General features: G+C 54.6%; 1 protein-coding gene across 1 annotated transcript; it reads left to right on the top strand.

Moving 5' to 3' along the window:
* Positions 1-3352: 3352 nt before the first annotated feature.
* SYT3 (synaptotagmin 3) lies at positions 3353-16342 on the top strand. The gene is made up of 8 exons (XM_060084240.1): positions 3353-3503; positions 6874-7396; positions 9631-10018; positions 10365-10583; positions 12997-13117; positions 13457-13628; positions 13736-13868; positions 16277-16342. Exons 1-8 carry the CDS (start codon positions 3353-3355, stop codon positions 16340-16342), a joined length of 1773 nt encoding a protein of 590 aa, XP_059940223.1.
* Positions 16343-17525: the final 1183 nt, after the last annotated feature.

Below are 17525 nucleotides of genomic sequence, written 5' to 3' on the forward strand. Positions count from 1 at the left end.
TGGTGGTCCAGAGGCTAAGACTCCGTGCTCCCAATAAAGGGGACCCGGGTTCGATCCCTGGTCAGGGAACTAGATTCCACATGCCACAACTAAGATCCTGCATGCCGCAACGAAGATCCCACACGCGGCAACTAAGACCCAGCACAGCCAAATAAATAAATAAATAAATATTTAAAAAAAAAAAAAAAAAAGCACTTAGCCCAGTGCCCAGATCACAGTGGCAATTGTCATTCACTGCTATTACTATACCGGTAAAGGTATACTTGCTGATTTTAAAAAGTATTCATAAAGCACCTACTTGGTGTCAATGCTCTCCCTCTATATTGACTGGTTTTTCAAACCTCTGGGTCCCTTAGGAAACAGGTTTATTGTCTATATTTTGTTGATGAGGAAACGAACTCAGAGCAAAGAGTGCAAGGTCACAAAGGCAGTGCCTGGCGCTCAGTAGATGCTCAGCAAGTATCTGAGAATCTACTCAGGAGCCGGCCCAGGAAGGACTGAAATCCAGGTCCTTGCTTCTACCTCCACATCGGGCTGAGACTCAGGACCGCTGATTCTGAGGCTCTGCCTGCCCCCCGCCCACCACCATCCCTCAGAGTTCCTCGGCTGGGAGGACTGGAAGTCCTGGGTCCTGCGGAGAAGGGGGCTGGGGAGTCGGGACTCCTGGGTCCCCAAGGGAGGAGGGAGCAGAAGGGGTGGATTCCTGGATCTGAGAATGGAGGGAGTTGGAAGCTCAGTACCCTGGGTCCTGGGGCAAGAGATGACTGGGGTCCCGGACTTCTCTGAGAGAGGAGGGGGTGAGGTCCAGGACCCCTGGATCCTGGGGGAGCAGAGAGGGTCATGATCTCAGATCTCTGCATCCTCGTCTGTGGAAGTGCGCTGCGTCTCAGACGCCTCGGTCTCGGGAAATCTCCTTTCTTCCTCGCTGCGGCCGCGCTATTTGGGCTTTGAAGCCGCAGGTTCCGAGGGGAAGGAGGGGGTGCAGGGGGAGGAGCCGCGGACCTGCGACAGGGGCGGGGGGAGGAGCCGAGCTGGCACCTCGGCCGGCGCGCGGGGCTGCGGCGGCGGCGGCGGCGGCGGCGGCGGCGGCGGCGGCGGCAGCTCCGGGTGAGTCTGCTCCTCCCCCTCCCCCTGCCACAGCCCCCGCCCCAGCCCCATGCCGGGGGGGCGGCCACGGCGCGTGGGGGCGGGGGTAGGTGCAGAGATGCGCGGGTCTCCCGCTCGGGAGTGGGAGTGCTGCAGCGTTTGCTGGTCGCCCCGGGGGAGGGGCACGTGGCCCTGGAAGGGGGGGTCCCGAAACACCTGGGTGTACCCCAACCTCGCCCACCGATCCCCCGAGCGTGGGGATGGTTTACCCACTCCATGGCCCCTAAGGACTTAGGACTCCGCGGCTTCTCGAGGTCCCAGACATTATTCCTCTCCCCTGCAGCGCCTTGGGACCCCGGCATCTCTTAACCCCCCCCCACCTCCAAAAAAATTCCCATCTTCTCCGCAGCCGGGAGAGGTATTAAGGACTTCAATTCCCATCAGTCCCTGCAGAGCCTGGTCTATGAAGCCGCAGCAACACGAGCGCAAGGCCTGCCGGGAATTGTAGTCTTTAAGTCCCCCCACCCCCCCCGGAGCTGGGGACCCGGAGCTGGGAAGGGGTGGCTGGACTTCTCGGGGGTCGCCTGGGGTCGAGCAGCTGGCCCGAGTAGGACAAGATGTGAGGCTCGGACTGAGCTTTTTCTCACGGCCACGACCCCCAGATCCAGCACCCCCTCCCACCACCTGGCTCGTAGGGACAGGCCCGCAGCCCCGTGTCCACCCTACAACCCCCATGGGCTACCTCCAGCCGCCGCCTCGGCTACCATCCAGGACACGGCAGGGATAAGCGCAGGTGAGTCTGATATGCCTGTCTCTGAGTCCTGGCCTTCTGCATCACCCCCACGACACCTGTCCATCTGTGAGCCCTGATCTGTCTGTCCCTAATTTCCCCAGCACCCTCCTTCCAGTCCATCTCTGATGTCTAGTTCCAAACCATGTGTCGCTAATTCCCCTTCTCCCCACAGCCACCTATTTCTCCTGGTCCCCTCTCTTTTATGCTCCCCCCTACCAATCCAACCTTCCTTCTGCACCCATGTCTGTCTGCCCAGTCCGTCTCTGTATCCTTTTGTCCATCTGTGATCTCTGGCCATTATTTTTCTGTCCTTTATTTCTGCACCCCATCCATCCTCTCTTGTCCACTGTTTGTCTCTCAAAGATATTTCTGTCCATGCTCTTTCCTGGCACTTATCACTGCCCCTATGTCCACCCATCTCTCACACTCCCATGAATTACACACCAGCTTATTCTTTATGGTTTGTCCATCCCACGTCCCAATCCTTAACTTTCCCTCTGTCTCTTCATCTGTCCCTCTCTTCTGGGCCCCAGTTTGCCCTTCCCGTTATCTCTGTCTCCCCTCCCCTTCTCTCTCCCTCTCTCAACTTGGTCCTTATCTCTGCATCTTTCACCTCCATCCCTCCCCAGCCAGCACCACACATAATCACCTCTTATCTTTCTACCTCTATCCATCTCTCTCTCTCTCCCCCCTCTCTCCCTGTCTACACCTTCCTGCTCCCTGGACCTACCAAGCCCTTTCCCACCCTGGGCCATTGCTCACGCTGTTCCTGCTGCTTTGAATGCTTTTCCTCACTCCAACCCCACTGCCCACTGCCCATGGCTGGCTCCATCTCATCCTTCAGATTTCAGAGAGCTCCCCCAACTGCCCACCTCCCGGTCCCCTTGTGACACATCCTCCAACTATTTCTTTTAGAGCTCTTCTCACAGTCTGAGGGCTTTGTGTCTATGTGTGCGTGTTTGTTTATGTGTGTTTGTTGATTTGTTTACTCTTTGTCTCCTCTCATTGCATTGTGACACCAAGAAGCTGGAGACCGCGTGGCGTTTGCTCCCTGCTGGATCTGCAGCAGCTGGCACAGTGCCTCTCACGTAGTTGGTGCTCAGTGAATATTTGTTGAATGCACGAATGAGAAATGGTTGTTCCGTTGTCTCTCCCTCCCGAAATTCTGTCCCTGCGTCTGTGCAGCCCTAATCTTTGTCTCCTTGTCTGTCCACCCCTTTATTTATGCACCCTTCATCTCTGCCCCTTGACTGGCCTTCCCAGTCTCTTCCTCCTTGTCCATTTGCCCCTAATTTCTTTTTCCTTGTCCAATCCTCCCCTAATCTCCATCCCTTGTCCATCCACCCCCAACTGCTGTCCCCTTGCCTATCCTTTTTCTGTCTCTCTCCGCCCTTTATCCACCCCTCTCCCCCATCCCATTCCCCATCTGCACCCTTGCCCGGCCCCTCCCAAGAACAGGACCCGCTGGCCACCATGTCAGGAGACTACGAGGATGACCTCTGCCGTCGGGCACTCATCCTGGTCTCGGACCTCTGTGCACGGGTCCGAGATGCCGACTCCAGTGATAGGTGCCAAGAGTTCAACGACCTGCGAATCAGAGGCTATCCCCGGGGCCCCGATGCAGGTCAGCATCCCCAGCCGTCTTGGCCAGCCCCCTGCTTCCACTGTAGCCAGGAGTTTTAGAGATTCAGAACAGCCCTGCCCAGCTTCCTCTTCCTTGTGGGGCCAGCCCCTCTTATAGTCTTGCCTCCATCCTGCCTGTTGCTGGTCCCCCAAGCCTCTGATCTAAGAAGAAGGAGCTCTGTGGTCCATGTGGCCTGTGACCTTCGGGATTTTGCCCTGTGGGCCTCCTGTCCACCCTCCCTCACCACCACATCACTGCTTCCACACACCCCCTTCAGGTATCTTTGTGCATTTCACATAGTGCTTAGACGCTCAGGCTCTTAAGTCAGCCTGTCTGACCTGTCTGGGTTCAAATCCCACCTCCCCCACTTATGAAATGAATGGCTTCTTCTGTGCCTCGATTTCCTCATCTGGAAAATGGGATCATGAAAGTAACTACTTCATGGGGCATCTGAGAGACTCAAGTGATATAACACCTGTGAGGTGCTAAGAACAAGCTGCGCGCACAGTGGTCATTCAATATATGTTGGAATATACTTACGGAGCACCAACTGTGTACCAGACAGTATACAAGATCCACTACCCTTTGTGGGACGTATAATCCCTAGTTTCTCTTTTTTTAATTTTATTTTTTAATTGGAGTATAGTTGGTTCACAGTGGTTCAGCAAAGTGATTCATATCTATTCTTTTTCAGATTCTTTCCCCTTATAGGTTATTACAAAATAGTAAATATAGTTATAATCCCTATTTTCAATGGGGGAAACTGAGGCCCAGAAGGTGGCGTGATTGGCTCCAGGTAACCCAGCTAGGAATCCGCAGGGTTCTGAGAGCTAGGGAATATCATGAGTGCCCTCGTCCAGATGAAGAACCTTTAGGAAGCATGAGGTGGGAGGTCACAATGGCAGTCACACGTGCTGAGTGCCAGGGCGGGGCTCAGCGTCTCGAGTGCAGGATGTCCACGGGACAGTGACGAGGAATGAGGCCCAGAGACCTGAAGCAGCTCGCTCAGAATCTCATAGCCCGTATGCAGGAGAGCCAGATTTTGACCCCAGGAAGTCTGGTACACTACTGCCATTGTGAGTGCTGGGGAATCCCAAGACCACCCTCAGGTTCAACGATTTCAAGGACTCACAAAACTCAGAAAAGCTGTTATACGCATGGCTACATTTCATGACAGCAAAAGGATGGAAATTAAAATCAGCAAAGGGAAAAGAGGCGTAAGGTAAGGTGCAGGAGAGACCAGGCGTGAGCCTCCAGTTGTCCTGTCCCGATGGAGTCACGCAGACAGCCCTTAACTCTCCCAGCAACAACGTGTGACAACATGCACAGGGTAGGGCCCGCTAGGGAAGCTCACCAGAGCCTCGGTGTCCAGGGTCTTTACTGGGGCTCTGTCATGTAGACACGGCTGACTGTCCACGTGTCTGAACTTAGTCTTAGCCCCTCCAAAGGTCAAGCAGATAACATGTGGCCCAAAGACCCCAGAATCAATCACACTGTTACACAGACTATCTGATGTGGCCCAAGTTTCTCAGGTAAATAAAAACACTCAGGCAGGACATTCCAAGGGCTTAGAGGTTCACCCCTCACGAGCTGATCAAGGGCCAAATGTTTCTTTGGGCAAAAAGGTTAATATTTTACTGCACAACTACACTGCCTTGCCCAACCCACATGGCTCCCCAGTGCAGGCAGACAGGAATGAGAAATCTGCCAGAGTTGGGAGGATTGATGTTTTGACTTGGAGAGGGTCTGGGCCAGGCTGGCAGCGGGGGAAAGCATCTGTTCAATTCGTCTCCCCTTTCTCTTCCAAAATGGCCCCCTTTTCTCTATTCTTTCCATGCTCAGGAGGCCAGAAAGTCCTTGCTCCGGTTTCTAACAGGCCCCCAGAACTCTAAGTAGATGTCGGTCACCTCGAAAGGAGCACCCTAAGGGGTTGGAGGTGGGGTGGGAAACTCAGGGTTCTGCTGCTGCCCGCCGTGTGGGCCTGCAGGGTCACGTCCTCTCTCTCAGACACTCAGTTTCCTTATTTGTAAAATAGGACCCGTCATCCTTAGGTTACATAGTATCCCGAGGATTAACACCATGGGCCACTGACTTAGATTCACTGGGCAACTCAGGACTAGAGGGCATCCCCTTGCCACCAAGAGCTCCGTGAAGTGACACAGCCCTTCCACCCAGCTGAGCTTGCTGCCAATGGTTTAGTTACCTGCTCCTTCCCCTGCCCCCCATAATCCATGGTCTGTACAGAGCAGGAATTTCCCCTGTGTTCCACCTCGCTGAGACCCGGAAGTCAACCCCAAATAAATTCACATTTCCTTGAAAAACCCCATTCTTGGTAACAATTACTGAACGAGCCAGAAACCTTCAGTTCAAGATCTGGGCTGTCCTTGGGTTTCTCTGAAAGGCATATCAGCACATAGTAGACATTCAGAATTGTTAGCTGCGGTGGCGGTGACGTTGGATACACGTGGCAACAGCAATAAGATTTATTATTCTAACAAAAATTCATGTCTGAACTACCATTTATTGGGAAGTATTGAGGTGTGGTAGCATAATGGTGAAGACGGTAAAGCCAGGCACCCAGACTCGAATCCTGACTGCCCCGCTCCAGCTCTAGGACTCTGTGTCTTTGGTAACTTCATGTCTCTTGGCCTCAGTTTCCTTTTGTGGAAAATAACAATGGGCATAATAATGCTGCCAACCTCCTAGCGTGCCTGTCAGGCATAAGGAAGCTAATGCCTATAAAGCACTTATGTGTCCAGAACATAGTAACCTCTCAAGAAATGTTTGCTATTATCTTCCCCAGCTTGCTCTGCACACCATTTACTCCCTGCATTCCTTAAAAGCACTATGAGAGGCAGAACTGATTTTTCCCATTTGTCAGATGGGGACTGTCAGGCTCAGAGAGGTTAAGATATGTTCCCAAAGCCACACAGCAAGCTGGGATTTGAACCCTGACCTGCCTAACTGTGCCATGTAGTCTCCTTTCTCCTTGATCAACTCTTAGCATTTTAGGGAACCTTCGTCCTACCTCGGATGCTGTATTCCCTTTTACAGAGAGTCACTGAGGGCTAGCAATCAAGAGAATAAAAAGACTAAAATCCGAAGACAGACTGCCGGTTCAGATCCCAGGTCTGTCACTGACTACCTGTGCAGCCTTACACAAGTCACTCAACCTCTCAGGTTCCTCATCTTTAAAATGGGTAGATAGAAACACCGACCTTGAGTAGTCATGGAGTTTATACTAAGTATTACATGTAGAGTGCTTAGGACGGTGAGTGGCAAATACTAAAGGTTAGCTCTTGGGGACAGCAATGGGAGGATAAACTCTGACCCCACCCTGACCCCTGACCTTTGTCCTCACTCTCTCCAGACATCTCCGTGAGCCTGCTGTCGGTCATCGTGACGTTCTGTGGCATTGTCCTTCTGGGTGTCTCCCTCTTCGTGTCCTGGAAGCTGTGCTGGGTGCCCTGGAGGGACAAGGGAGGCTCAGCAGTGGGCGGTGGCCCCCTGCGCAAAGACCTAGGCGGGGTCGGGCTGGCAGGCCTGGTAGGCGGCGGTGGGCACCACCTAGGGGCTGGCCTGGGTGGCCATCCCCTGCTGGGGGGCCCACACCACCATGCCCACACTGCCCACCATCCGCCCTTCGCTGAGCTGCTGGAGCCGGGCAGCCTAGGGGGGTCAGACCCCCCAGAGCCCTCCTACTTGGACATGGACTCGTATCCAGAGGCTGCAGCTGCTGTAGTAGCCGCTGGGGTCAAACCGAGCCAGACATCTCCTGAGCTGCCCTCTGAGGGTGGCGCAGGCTCTGGGCTTCTCCTGCTTCCCCCAAGTGGTGGGGGCTTGCCCAGTGCCCAGTCGCATCAGCAGGTCACAAGCCTGGCACCCACCACCAGGTGAGACAGGCTACTGGGCTGGGGGTCCACTCTGAACTTCTGTTCTTCTTATGTGTCTCTCTCCCATCTATGGCTCTCATGAGTCCTCGGGAAGGAGGGAGCTTGGGGTGTGGATTCCTGAATCCTGGGGAAACAGGAGGCTAGGGCTTCAGACTCCCGAGCTGGAGGGAGGAGGGGGCTAGAGGTCTAGGTACTTGGATCCAGAGGAAGGAGGAGGCCAAGGACAGGACTCTGGGATCAGGAAGGTGGAAGAGAATGGAGATTAGACCCCTGAGTCCCTGAGGCACAAAGCAATTCATCTCTTTCTCCCTAAGCCTGGGTGGGTGGTGGGACCTGCAGTTCATCCATCCATTATTCATTATTCTGTACACGTATACTGAGCACCTGATATGAGCTAGAGCTGAGCTGGGTTTTGGAAAAGAATAGAGGTGAGCATGGCAGACAGACCCTGCCCTCATGTCACTCACAATCCAGGGGAAGTGGGTCCTCAAATCAGCTGTCCCTATCCAGCCAGGCCAGGGCTGCAGTAAAGCAGCCTAGGGGACGAGGGTAGGACCAGATCACACAGGGTCTTGAATGCTGGACTGAGGGGTTGGGACTTTGTCCTAGGGCACTGGGGAGCCACAAAGGGCTGTGAGCAGAGGAGGTCAGCTCTGGGTAGAAAGACCTCTCTGGGGCCACATAGGGGACAGACTGGAGAGACAGATTAGATACCAAGAGTCCAGGCAGGAGACAAGGCTGAACTGGGGATGGTGGAGGAGGAGATGAGGTAGAGAGAGTCAGGGGGCCGAGAGTCAGGGATGGAACTGGGGGTTGACAGCTGTGGGTAGAAGGGGGTGGGAGGAGGTAAAGATAGCACCCAGGGGTCTGGCCTGGTGATTGATTGGGTGAATGGTGGAGCTGTCAGAGGATCTAGGAAGAGCAGTGGGTTTGAGGGAGACCCTGAGCTTATCTGGGTCTTGTTGAATGGGAGGGGCCCGGGGGAGCGTCTGGGGAAAACTGCCACCGGGAAGGATTGTCTTGGGCCCCAGAGGTTCATAGGTGGTTCTTGTCCAGTGGGCTGGCCAAGGGCTCATGGAAAATATAGTTTGACGTCTCTGGGGAGGCCTTCCAGAGGTTGATGGATACACCAGTCTGAGTTCCTCCTTCCCCCATTATACAGATGAAGAATCTGAGGCCCAGAGGTTGTTAATGACCTCCTCAAAGTCACTCTGGGAGCAGGGAATGGCCCACTGATCAGTAGCTGAAGCCATCTCACCTGGCATCCCTTTCCACGGCTTGGTGCCCTCCCACTTCCCCCAGCCTCATGCCTGCCTCTCAGCGCATCTGGGGCTGCCATGTCCAGTCATGACTGCCCGTCACTAGGGGCCCGGGTGTGATGGTCCATGCAGGAGAGGATGGATGAGCAGGGACCACAGGGATGGGGAAATTCAGGAGATGGAAGGGAAAGGACTGGAGGGGAGAGAGGAGATGAGGATGGCCCCAGGTGTCTGACCTGCAAATCCAGGTGGATTCTGAGGAAGTGGGCTTGGGAGGACGCACTGAGCCCAGCAGGGAACACGAGGGGTGTGTGGTGTCTGATGGGCAGCTGAGGCTGTGGGCTGAGCCAGGCTAGAGCTCAGAAGACAGATTTAGCAGACATCAGGCTGCTGATGGTCGTGGAAACCTGGGGCACAGCTGAGCTTGTCCAGGGAAAGCGTGTGAGTGAGAAGGGGAGAAAATGGCAAAGATGGTTAAGGATGGAGCTTTGGGCTTCCAGAGTGTTCTACAAACACAGACAGCCAGAAAAGGAAGTTGAGAGGGAAAGGACAGCCCAGGGGGAGCGATGGTCAGGGGGGAGAGGATGAGGCTGGGACTAGGATGGGTTAGGGAGACTTGGAGAAGGACAGGTGCAGGACCAGGGGATCTGGGCTGTGTGAGGCCCCAGGGGTCCATAGAGAAGCTAGTCTGGGTCACACCCTGAGGTCAGAAGGAGGCTTCTAGAGGCTGGTACAAGCCCAGGTCTGGGGTGGAGCTAGCTTAGAAAAGGGGATAGGTCACCCTCCTCACACAGATGGGGAAACTGCGGCTCAGAGAATTCAAGTGCCTTGCTCAAGGTCACAGTGGGCAAAGGTGGGGATCTGTGGACACCTGGCTATGGGGTTTGGGGAAGAGGCAGGCAGGAGCCTCCCAGGTCTTCAGATGCAGCAAAGATCGGGGCCACCGACTCCGCCTTGTCTTCCCCACCCCCGCAGGTACCCAGCCCTGCCCCGGCCCCTCACCCAGCAGACCCTGAGCTCCCAGCCGGATCCGGGCAGTGAGGAGCGGCCGCCCGCCCTACCCTTACCCTTACCAGGCGGTGAGGAAAAAGCCAAGCTCATCGGACAGATCAAGCCAGAGTTGTACCAAGGGACTGGACCCGGCGGCCGGCGGGGCGGCGGGGCCCCAGGTTCCGGAGAGGCCGGCGCGGGGGCGCCCTGTGGCCGCATCAGCTTCGCCCTGAGGTACCTCTACGGCTCCGACCAGCTGGTGGTGCGGATCCTGCAGGCCTTGGACCTCCCGGCCAAGGACTCCAATGGCTTCTCAGATCCCTACGTCAAGATCTACCTGCTGCCTGACCGCAAGAAAAAGTTTCAGACCAAGGTCCGGAGTGGTGGGCTGGACATCTGGGTCCCAGGGAGGAGGGTCTGGGGGCCCGGACCCCTGGATCTGAGGGAGGAGGGGCTGCGGGCCTGGACCCCTGGATCTGAGGGAGGAGGGGCTGCGGGCCTGGATCCTGGGTCTGAGGGGGGAGGGGTTGGGAGCGGGGACCCCTGGGTCTGAGGGGGGAGGGCCTGGGGGCCTGGATCCTGGGTCTGAGGGAGGAGGGGCTGGGGTTCCAGATTCCTGGGTCTGAGGAAGGAGGGGGTAGGGGTCCAGACATCTGGGTCCCGGGCAGGAGGGGCTGGTGGGCATGGTGTCTGTCTCCCTTCCTCGCCCACCCCACTAGGTACACAGGAAGACCCTGAACCCAGTGTTCAATGAGACATTTCAGTTCTCCGTGCCCCTGGCTGAGCTGGCCCAGCGCAAACTGCACTTCAGCGTCTATGACTTTGACCGCTTTTCCCGGCACGACCTCATCGGCCAGGTGGTTCTGGACAACCTCCTGGAGCTGGCCGAGCAGCCCCCCGACCGCCCGCTGTGGAGGGACATCGTGGAGGGTGGCTCGGTCAGTGGCTCCTGCATCCCCCATCCCGGGGGACCTGGGACCCCTCAGTTTGCCATCTCCTTGCCTCCCCACTTCATAACCTTGTAACTCCTTGATCCTGGAGTTTTCTGTTCAGCTTTATTTTGTTGTAAGATATTGCAGACGTACAAGCAAGAATAGAGACTGATATAATGGACCCCCATTCCCCTTCCGCACTTTGTCAACTATTAATATCATAACTGGGCCCCAGATTCCCAACTTCTGACACCAGCACCTCACCCCCCCACCCCGTTGACATCTGATGGTAACCATTGAGAAAACTATAATAGACGCCCATGTACCCACCGGCCGGCTTTGTCAAACTTCCATGCCATGACCCCATGACTTCTGCCCTCTGGCCCTATATTCCTGACCCTCCAACTTCCCAAGCCCTAGTCCTTGGCTTTTGTTTTCCCAACTTCCTTCCCCTCACAACCTCCCAATTTTCCAATTCCCAGACTTCCTGAACTCCCCCAACCCCTCTGAGCTCTGAACATTTTGTTTCAAATCCCTGACTTTCAGATTCTCTAATATAATCTAATCCTGTGTCTCCTCATGGTCTCCACTAGAATTCAGATAGCTTGATGCCCCAAACCTCAGACATACTGGGGTCCCCAGTATCCTGACATCTCCCCAATTCCCCCAACAGCCCCCATGGGCCCCTTCCTCATTTCTTACAACCTCACTCTCCTGTACATCCAATCCTTCCCCAAACCCAGCCCCTAGGTCTTTGTTGGGTGTCCTGACCCCTTCCATGCCCCAAAGAACTCCTCAGCCCTCTCAGTTCCAATCTGTGGGTTTCCCAACATTCCAGCTCTCTGCCAAGCTGGGGCAGCTGTGTGTGTCAGGGCTGGGTAAGCCCTGTCCTCATATCACGAGAGGGCTGGTTTTGCCCACCTGATGGCCCTACTCAAGGTCCTTCCCTTCTCCGAGCCTCAGTTTCCCCATATGTACAATGACACAGTTGAACCAGGTGCCCATGGCTCTTCCTAAAGTACCCTGCACTGGACTCTCCAGAGCCTGCTTGCTTAGTTCCCCAAGCCCAGCCTATGAGAACCACGTGCCTAGTTGTAGGGTCCTGATCCCCAGGACCCACGTCTGTCCCACCAAGCCCCGCTCCCTGTCATTCCCCGAGGCAGCCCCACCCGAAGGCACCCTCCTGCATCCATCTTTGTCTCCTTTTATCACCTCTCGTTTTCTCGCCCCCTCCTGATCGCTCCAGGTGTCACTCATTCTTTCATTTATTCATGCATTCCTTCGACAACTGGTTTTTTCAGGATCAAGACCCGGGGACCCCAGACAGTCCTCGGGAGCTGTGGGTCTAGGCTGTCACGCAGTTTGCTGTCAGGGGCCAGCATTACGGGGACACACAGGGGGAGCATCTGCTCAGGGCTGCAGGGAATCTGGGAACTTGTGGAAAGAGGTGACAGCTGAGCTGAGGCTTGTTGGCTGAGAGGAGATGCGGAGGAAGGGTATTTGAAGCCGAGGGAACAGCCTGGGCAAAGCCTCAGGGGACTGAGTGGGGAGTCTAGGGACCTGGGCTCCTATCAGTGTGGTTGGGAGGCGAGGGGCCAAGACAAGGCTGAAGGATGGGACAGGCGGGTCATAGGTCCCCTAGCTCTGGCCACTGTTCCAGGTCCATCTGTGTGTGTCACAGCGAAGGGTCTGCCTTCCTTGTAACCTCTGTCTGGTTCTTGGCTGTCTCCTGCCTTAAGACTGACCTCTCTGTGTCTTTTCTCTGCCCCACTCTCTCTAGATGTCTGTCCCTTTCTCGATGTAGGTCTCTGCCTCTGTTTCTCTCTCTCTCTCTCTCTCTGGGTCTTTTCCCCTCCCCTCTCATTCTGGGTCTCTGTCACTCTCTCTGGGTCTCCATACCCCCCACCAAGTCTCTGTCCCCCTCTGTGGATCTCTAGTCCTGCCCCTCCCAGGCCTCGGTGCTCCCTCTGAGTCTATGCCCCTCTTCCTCCTACCCACCCCCTCTGTGCTCCCCTGTCTGGGTCTCTGCCACCCCTCTCTCCTCTGGGTCTTCCTGACTTTAGAACTCTGTGGGTCTGTCTTTCTGACTGTATCTCTCAGAGTTTGCATCTCTGTCTCAGTCTATTTCTCACCGTGTTCTTCTCTCTCTCTCTCCCTCTTTCTGTCCCTCTGCTGCTCTCTCCCCCCACCCATGCCTCTTCCAGTCTTCCCTGCAGAACAAATAGGATTTGACAGTGGCAGGCAGCTGTGGCCGAGGAATTAACCAGGTTTGGCCCGAAGTCAGATTGTTAAGTGGATCAGAAACCTGAGCCCTGGAGATGTGGGAGGACAGCTGGAGTCTGGGGATGGGAGAGAAAGTCAGGGAGAGACAGCGGGAGGCTGAGGCAAGGCACCGCTGACCCTCTTTCCCCAACTGCAGGAAAAGGCAGATCTTGGGGAGCTCAATTTCTCACTTTGCTACCTCCCCACGGCCGGGCGCCTCACCGTGACCATCATCAAAGCCTCTAACCTCAAAGCAATGGACCTCACCGGCTTCTCAGGTGGGTTCCGGGAAGGCGCTGGCATCTGAAGTGGCGGGGGGGGGGGGACTGGGACTCCTGGGTGTGAGGGGGGAGGTGCTGGGGGCCTGGACCCCTGGGTCTGAGCGGGGAGGTGCTGGGGGCCTGGATCCTGGGTCTGATGGGGGAGGGGGCCGGGGGCCTGGATGCTGGGTCTGAGGGGTGAGGGGGCCGGGGGCCTGGACTCCTGGGTCTGAGCGGGGAGGGGCTGGGGGAAAAAGGCTGCGGAGCCAGACCCTCGGGTCTGGGAGAAGAGGGGTCTGGGGTCCGCAGTCGGGTCTGAGGAAGTCGAGGTTCAGTGCTCTCCACAACCGCCCCCAGACCCCTACGTGAAGGCCTCTCTGATCAGCGAGGGGCGGCGTCTGAAGAAGAGGAAAACCTCGATCAAGAAGAACACGCTGAACCCCACGTACAACGAGGCGCTGGTGTTCGACGTGGCCCCCGAGAGCGTGGAGAACGTGGGGCTCAGCATCGCGGTGGTGGACTATGATTGGTGAGGGCGCGGGGGGGTGGGAGGGAGGGGGGCGAGCGCAGGGGGCGGGGCCGGGCCTGCCTCCCTCCCTCTCAGGTGCTCACCGACCCCCCACCCCTGACCCCCAGCATCGGACACAACGAGGTGATCGGCGTGTGCCGCGTGGGTCCCGACACTGCTGACCCCCATGGCCGCGAGCACTGGGCCGAGATGCTGGCCAACCCGCGCAAGCCCGTGGAGCACTGGCACCAGCTGGTGGAGGTGCGTGGGCGCCACCCGAGGTCCCTCCCACCGCCGTTCGCCCCTTCACTCACGCAACGCGTCACGTCTCTGTGGGCTGTGGAGTCAGCCTAGGTTCGAATCCCTGCTCTACCATCTCTAGCTGTGTGATTTAGAGCAAGTTACTTGAACTCTCTGTGCCTCAGTTTCCTCTGTTGGGAAATGGGACCGTTAATAACACCTATTGTTAGGATAGATGTGAAGATTCAGTGAGTTAATGCAGGACTAAGTGTCTGCCTCTTAGTAAGGGCTCAGTAAATAGTCAGCTACTATTATTATTATTACCCATGGTGCTAAGTCCCAAACAAAAGGAAAACACTAGGTGATAAAATAGAGCGGGGTTTTCTTTATTTGTTATTTAAAGCAGGCTGTGAAATTGAAATGAATAAGAAAATAAAGTTGAAATAGAACAGAGCAGACATTTTCACAGGGCAGCAAACCAAGGATCATAGTGTTAATTTATTTTTCTCCCTGTCAGTTGTGGTCCAGAACGTTTTGGAATCTGGGAGGTAGAGGGAATCTGGATGGGAGATGGAGGATGCCCTTTAGATTAGGGGGTCATGGAGGGCTTCTTGGAGGAGGTGACATTTGAGCAGAGGCCTGGAGGTTGAAAGGAATGGGCTCAGGTGAAGAAGATTGTAGGGAGAGGGCAAGGCTGCCCGTCCCTGTTCCTCGGAATCATCGAGGAGGCTGATGTCAGCGGTGAGCCTGGAGCAGACAAAGGAGGGGTATGAGCAGATCCCAAGAGGCCTTGTGGGTCACGCAAGAACCAGCCTGACAATTTTTATTTATTTATTTATTTTAAATTTTTTTTCGGTACGCGGGCCTCTCACTGCTGTGGCCTCTCCCATTGCGGAGCACAGGCTCCGGACGCACAGGCTCAGCGGCCATGGCTCACGGGCATAGCCTCTCCACGGCATGTGGGATCCTCCCAGACCGGGGCACGAACCCGTGTCCCTTGCATCGGCAGGCGGACTCTCAACCACTGCGCCACCAGGGAAGCCCCTGACAATTTTTAAATTAAAAATTTAAGATCACTTAAGCTGATTACTTGGTCAAGAGAAATTTTCAAACGTGGCTCTCTCATTTGAAACCAAGAAAAGCAAAGAAGTAGATTCTGAAACTATTGATGAATTTGCTGTCACTAAAGCCAAGAAAGTAAAATTATACTAAATTCTTTGTAGGGTATAAACTAAACACTTAAACTTAAGAAAATGTGAATTTCCATACACTTACTCTTCTTTTTTTTAATATTTTCTCAACTATTTTAATATGCCAGGGAAAAAAAATTTTTTAATTCAGAAAAATCAGGTGCATATTTCTCCTTTCGTCCTCAGTTCTTGAGCCCAGGAACTGGCCCTTATTTACAATTTAAATAAATTTTAACTTTAAATAAATAAAATAAATTTTAAATAAAACAAGTTTCATTTAAAATTTATTTAAAATGGCACAGGACTGGCTTTTATTTAAAATTCGTATTTTGCTCATCATGGATTTTTTTTTGCATTAATTTTGATTTTTTTTAATTGCATTACAATAGCATTTATAGTAATTGCTGAGTTTGGATGCACCTTAAATTTTACACTAGGAGTCAGTTCCTCCCTTGGAATTGACTCGTCTGGCCCTGCTTTGGACTTTTTTCCTGGGTTGGGTGTGCCAGGGGACTTAAAAAGGGCTGAGCACAGGACTCAGATGTGAGTTTTGAAAAGACTGTGATTGTACTTAGATAAACAGATGGCAGCTTCTCCGCCCTTCCATCACTCACTCTTCTAATTCAGTCACTCATTTATTCACAAGCTTCTCTGGAAGCTCCTGTGTGCCCTGCTCGCGCTCCTCAGCAGAGAGGAGCTGAACCCCGGCAGAGTCTGGCCCTGACCTTGACTTTCAGCCGGTAGTGTTATGTGGCCCCAGAGCATCTTTCTACTCCCAGAGCTGAACGTGCCCCTTCTCTGCTCAGCCCTCCCATGGCTCCACGGCACCCCCAGGACTGGGTCTCAGCTCCTCAGAGGCCCTGAAGGATCTTCCCCGTCACCCCAGTATCCTCATCTCTCCTCACATTTCCACGGACTGCTCCTTTGTGCCTCAGTTTCTGCATCTGTAGAATGGGACTGTTGTACCACTTGTCCCATCACTTCAGAGCCAGGCAAAAAAGAGAACTGTAAGTGATGAAAACAGGGAATTCCCTGGCAGTCCAGTGGTTAAGACTTGCACTTTCACTACCGAGAGCGAGGGTTCAATCCACGGTTGGGGAAGTAAGATCCCACAAGCCGCAAGTCGCAACCAAAAAAAAAAAAAAAAATGAAAACAGGTTTGATGTCTTATTAGATTGATGATTAGCAACTGTTTGTCTCTGTCCCCTACTCCTGAGCCTTCTGGATTTCCCCTTTCAGGAAAAGACTTTGACCAGCTTCACAAAAGGCAGCAAAGGATTGTCAGAGAAAGAGAACTCAGAGTGAGGGGTAAGGAACCCAGACCGGGGGTGGGAGGGGCTGGACTCCCGGGTCTGAGGAGGGAGAGACATAGGACCGGGATTCCTGGGTCCCTGGGTTGGTGACAGAACTACAGCAGGCCATGGGCCTGCTCTCTGCCATCACTGACGTCTCCTCCCTGCCTGGTCCTGCAGGTCTGGCCTAGGCTCAGGATCGGACCAGGCCCCCTCAGGACCCCATCCCTTCCTGCCCGGACTGTGAATTCATCTCCTCGAAGCCATAACGTCCGAGCCACGTGGTGCGGGGCAGCCCTGGGCCTGCCCATCCTTCCACCCCTGGAGGCGTGGGGATGGAAGGCAGGCGGGCCCAGCTCCCTGTTTCAGGGTGGGGGGCATTCAGTCTCCACTGTGTCTGTCCTCCCTTCCCCGGGGCTCCCCATCCAGGCGAGGGGCCGTGCATGTCTGGGGGACCCCTCCCCCTCCCCACACCTCTGTCGGTCTCTGTGTCTCTTTGCTGTTTGTACAACACTTGGTGTCCTAACCCTTGTTCTCACCGTGGATGTCAACAGACCAATCCTTCGTGTTCCCCTAGACACACGCACACCTGTGTCTGCCCTTTCTGTTCACCACATCCCCTGTCTGGCCAACCCCCCCCCACCACTGCTGCTGCTATCAATGCCAGAATAAACACGTACCGTGGGTCTCACTCCATCTAGGGCTCCTGTCCTTTCTGGGACTGGGAAGCTGGGTTGGAACATCCTGGCTCTGCATTCAGACAAATGTTTCATTCACTGCCTGGGTGACCTTTGGCAACTTAATTGATTTATCTGAGCCTTTCTAAATTTCACATTGGCCAGGACCACTGTGATTATAGGACACAAAATGCAACACAGGGGCTTCCCTGGTGACACAGTGGCTAAGAATCCACCTGCCAATGCAGGAGACACGGGTTAGAGCTCTGATCTGGGAAGATCCCACACGCTGCAGAGCAACTAAGCCGGTGCGCCACAACTACTGAGCCCGCACGCCTAGAGCCTGTGCTCTGCAACAGAAGAAGCCACTACAATGAGAAGCTCGCACACCACAACAGAGAGTAGCCCCCGCTTGCCGCAACTAGAGAAAGCCCACACACAGCAACGAAGACCCAACGCAGCCAAAACTTAATTAATTAATTAATTAATTAATTAATTAATTAATATTTTAAAAGGCAA

Source organism: Mesoplodon densirostris, chromosome 19 (assembly GCF_025265405.1).
Source record: "Mesoplodon densirostris isolate mMesDen1 chromosome 19, mMesDen1 primary haplotype, whole genome shotgun sequence".
NCBI lineage: Eukaryota > Metazoa > Chordata > Mammalia > Artiodactyla > Ziphiidae > Mesoplodon > Mesoplodon densirostris.